The following is a 4,202-nucleotide window of genomic DNA, read 5'->3' as shown; positions in this document are numbered from 1 at the left end:
TTACATAACACACACCACTACTATTATGGGTTCTACAACTTCTTGCGCTTACTCAGGATTCGAACCTTGTGAGCTAGCAGATTCTGCCACTTCTCTAAAGTCATGTGGTGCTGTGTGTGAATTGGATCCTTACTCCCGTTATTGAGGATTTGCTCTATCTCTTTTTGATTCGGTTGTTAGAATAATATTATATCTTGATGACAACTTTCACACAATTGGGTTGTTTCAATAGCTCAAATGCTTGTTCTATATCTGTTAATTGGACCTCATGGGTGAATAGTTCTTGAAGAGGAAATTCCTGAAAAATGGTAATAGATGGTCCAATTATCACAATTGTGAGACATTTACATTACTATTATTAGTAGGGCAGGAAATGAGTCAAGCCAGCTCATGAGCTAGTTCGAACTCGACTCGTTAATAGCTCGATAAGCTGAGCTCGTGAGCTACTGAGCCAAGTTTGAGCTTGGAATTGAGCTCATAAATTAAATGAGCCGAGCTTGAACTTGGATAAACTGAGCTCATTAGCTCGTGAGCTGACTCAATTATATATATACACATATCTTATATGCATTTAATCTATATTTTTAATATTATATATATATTAATTATCTTAATTATTTAAAATTTTATATTTATTTTTTACATATAATTTTGATGTAGGACATAAATAAAAAATTTATAATTTATTGATATAGAATTATAGATTACGTATTTATGTTTCTATAATTTGAGCCAACTTGTGAGCTTGGGCCAGTTCGTGAGCTTTCGCTGAGCCGAGCTTGAGCTTAAGAAATACGCTCGATTATTAATGAGCCGAGCCATGAGCCAAACTCAATTTTTGTGAACCGAGCTTGAGCTTGGTCTAGCTTGGCTCAGCTCAACTCACTTCCAGCCCTAATTATTAGACACGTACAAGATATAATTAATCTATGCTATGTATATACATTGAGCATACCTGATTAATGCATTTGTCAGCTATGAGAGGTAGGTCCGATTTAGGTTTTAGCCCACCAAACATCGACCCTTTCAAAGTTCTCCCAAAAGCAATAGTAAACAGACCTAATGATACATAGGGTTCATTTCCTAAACCAAGTATTATTGTTTTACCTGAACCCTATACATGAGAAAGCTATAATTAGATTCACAAAATTATTTGTAAAGGTTAATTTAATTTGTAGACAAAAAATTTATGAAGATGAACTTATTGAAAATGAAACTAACCACTTTTGTAGCTTCTAATGATTCAGTAAGCAAAGGGTCAACTCCAGTGCACTCAAAGGAATAATCCACACCCATTCCACCACTTAGTTCCTTCACCAATGCTGAAGAAGATTTATCAGAATTATTTGGATTTATAAAGCGAGTCATTCCAAAAGCTTCACCCTTTTCTCTCTTCATATCATTTATGTCAATCCCTATTATCTTAGTTGCCCCCAACATTTTTGCTGCACTTATAACCTGCATTACAATGAAATTCATTTTTAATCAAACTCAATGCTAAAAACCATAACCAATTCAAAATAGCAGTGACAAAGATAATCATACCCCTAATCCAACAGCACCAAGACCAAAGACAGCAACACTTGATCCACTTTCAACCTTGGCTTCCTTCCATGCAGCTCCATAGCCAGTTGAGAACCCACATGAGATGAAACTGGCATGGGCTGGATCAATGCTTGGATCAACTTTGACCAGCAATTTAGCATCAATAACCGTGTACTCGGACCACGTGGCACAACTCGAAGGGTGGTATAGCCTCTGGCCTCTGCAGGACATCCTTGAAGTGTTATCTGGCATCAAGCCAGTCAGCCTCACAGGACATGTCATGCACAAATTTGATTTCCCTGAAATGCAATTCTCACATTCTTGGCACTCTTCTATGTATGTTGGAATCACTGTATCGCCTTCTTTCACATTCTTGACTTCATCCCCAACAGTTTCTACAACCCTGCAGTTGATGGTATTCATTATGCATGGATGATTCAAAAAATATCCCAACAAGTTTCTTTAGCATGATTTGAGTCTATGGGAAAGAATTGAAAGGTATAAGGTTATTCTTGGTAAGTGTATCATGAATGAAAATACATAAATACAGCGCTTAATGTCCTTAGTATTTTTAGTAGCAAAAAATTTGGACAAATTCTATCATAACATAGAGAATTAGACAAATTCTTTTTCGTAGCCAAAAAAACTGGTCAAATTTCACCTATTTCTGTATTTTTCTGCTAATCTTCTCTAAATAGGTTTATGTTTGAGTCTCTGTATTTCTTTTATGACACAATTACCAAATAGAGTCTAGAGTGTATGGAGCTTACCCAACTCCTTCATGTCCAAGTGCTAGTGGATAAAAATTAAACTGCAAATTGTTAGCATTAAAGTACCATTAATTAGTGGAAGAAATATGAAGAGTAACATAGGAGTTAGTTCCATAGAGAAGAAAACAAAAACAGTACTGAGAAAGAGTCTTAACCATAGGAGATCCTTGAATGCTTGAGATATCAGTGTGGCAGATGCTAGAACAAAGCATCTTAAGTCGAACTTCAGTTGCTTTTGGTGGATCAACTTGAATCTCTTCAACCTTCACACCCTCTCCAACCTTCCAGCATACTGCAGCTGAAATTTCCATACCATGATATACTCTAATTAATAATATGAGCCACTCTTTTCTTGTTCTTATGTATTTAATCATGTCTACTATGAATACAGTTGCATGAAAATGCAACATAATGTTCAAATGCTTAAATGGTTAATTATTTCATACCTTTGCATGTAATAACTTGAGAGGTGCTTGTCATATTGTAAGTGCAATAATTCAGTTCCTACTTGATGGTTGAAGATAATAACTTTGAAGTAACTGAAAACAAAAGAGGAGGTAATGTATTAGAGTGCTTTGTTCTGTATTCCCTTTTATAGCCAAAAAAATTAGTGCTTTATGGTATTTTTTTTTATTTCCTACGCCATCTCCCAATTCGACAGCTAAAGACTAATTCATAATTTTAAATATTTTTTTGAGATAATAAGTGACAAATATTTTTTCTTTAATAATCTGTAAGTTGACTTATTTCAAATTCAAATTCTAAATATAAAATAATTGATACTAAAAATATTATACTCCTTAGAATAGAATAATTTTCTTTCTTATCAAGATAACATAACAGTGACTCAAAAAGAAAATAATTAGCATATTTGATTGTGCTTATTTATTACTTGTATTGGTGCAACTATTGTGTCATAGTTTATGAAAAACTTGAGGTGTTGAATTTGACTTTTTTTTTTCTTTTTATTTGATTTGAGTTGTCATCTTTTAATTCTCCCTATTATTATTTTAGTGTCTGCTTGATGAATTACTGATTAGGACATGAGTACTGTGTAATTAACATCAAGTTGTTGGGTTCAAACTTCAGAATCAGTGATGCATTAAAAAATATTGAGGGAGAGAGTGTGAGTGAGATTTGTTTGCCGAAGATTACTATTTCACTGAATACTTAATTCCCATCATTTGACTTATCCAGTTATATAAATTTGAGGGAACTAGAGAAGGATAATGTGACAATGTCACACCAAACATAAGCATATTCGTTTTTCGTTATATACATTCTCTCATACCAAAAACATACACGTTTTCTTTAATAATCATTTTTATATAAGATAAATAAATTTATGTATCTTCTATCAATTTCAAAACAACGCAATACTTTTGAAAATATTTTACAATTATTATTGTATACTATATATATATATATAGATACTTTTCTTTAGGATTCACAATTTTTGCCACCTTATCAAAGTGAAACTTCTTTTCCTACTAAAGTTTGAATAAGATTAAACACTTGGTATACCAAGTCTCTTTGAAGTCTCCTTGATCTTAAGATCAAATATCTGCTATTTAAAATATTCCTATCGTACCTCATCAGAAACCAGAAATTAATATAAGAAAGGTTGCATTAGCAAATTACTAATTTTGGACCACTAACATTTGATAATCAAATTAAAGTCACATGATCTATATATTGAAACCATTTAATGTCATTTCAATGCACTTATGCACTCACATTTTCTTTTGGCAGTTTCCTTGCTACCTTAGTGATCTGCAGACTTCGAAACTCACACTCGTAAATTTCATATACAAAGCCTAGTTAGAGAATAAACTGTAAAATCTATCTTTTTACCCTGTTTTTAAAGTAATGATAAGAGGGTAATAG

At 32.9% G+C, this 4,202-nt stretch overlaps 1 protein-coding gene across 1 annotated transcript; it reads right to left on the bottom strand.

The window, feature by feature from the left end:
- Positions 1–2,989, bottom strand: LOC107629621 (alcohol dehydrogenase-like 5). The gene is made up of 7 exons (XM_016332445.2): positions 2,762–2,989; positions 2,471–2,613; positions 2,316–2,356; positions 1,546–1,948; positions 1,222–1,458; positions 956–1,114; positions 1–298 (listed from the first exon to the last, which is right to left on the bottom strand). The coding sequence occupies exons 1-7, from the start codon at positions 2,793–2,795 to the stop codon at positions 188–190; spliced, it is 1,128 nt and encodes a 375-aa protein (XP_016187931.1). The 5' UTR covers positions 2,796–2,989; the 3' UTR covers positions 1–187.

The sequence above is a fragment of the Arachis ipaensis genome, chromosome B03 (genome assembly GCF_000816755.2).
Source record: "Arachis ipaensis cultivar K30076 chromosome B03, Araip1.1, whole genome shotgun sequence".
Lineage (NCBI taxonomy): Eukaryota > Viridiplantae > Streptophyta > Magnoliopsida > Fabales > Fabaceae > Arachis > Arachis ipaensis.
Note: the sequence above shows the minus strand (reverse complement) of the source record. Positions and strands in the feature narration are given on the sequence as shown.

Coding starts and splice junctions, on each gene's coding strand:
- LOC107629621 (XM_016332445.2), bottom strand. CDS start 2,795: ATGACAAGCACCTCTCAAGTTATTACATGCAAAG. Junction 2,614..2,761: donor TCAAGTTATTACATGCAAAG/GTATGAAATAAT, acceptor TGGAAATTTCAG/CTGCAGTATGCTGGAAGGTT. Junction 299..955: donor CTGACAAATGCATTAATCAG/GTATGCTCAATG, acceptor ACCATTTTTCAG/GAATTTCCTCTTCAAGAACT.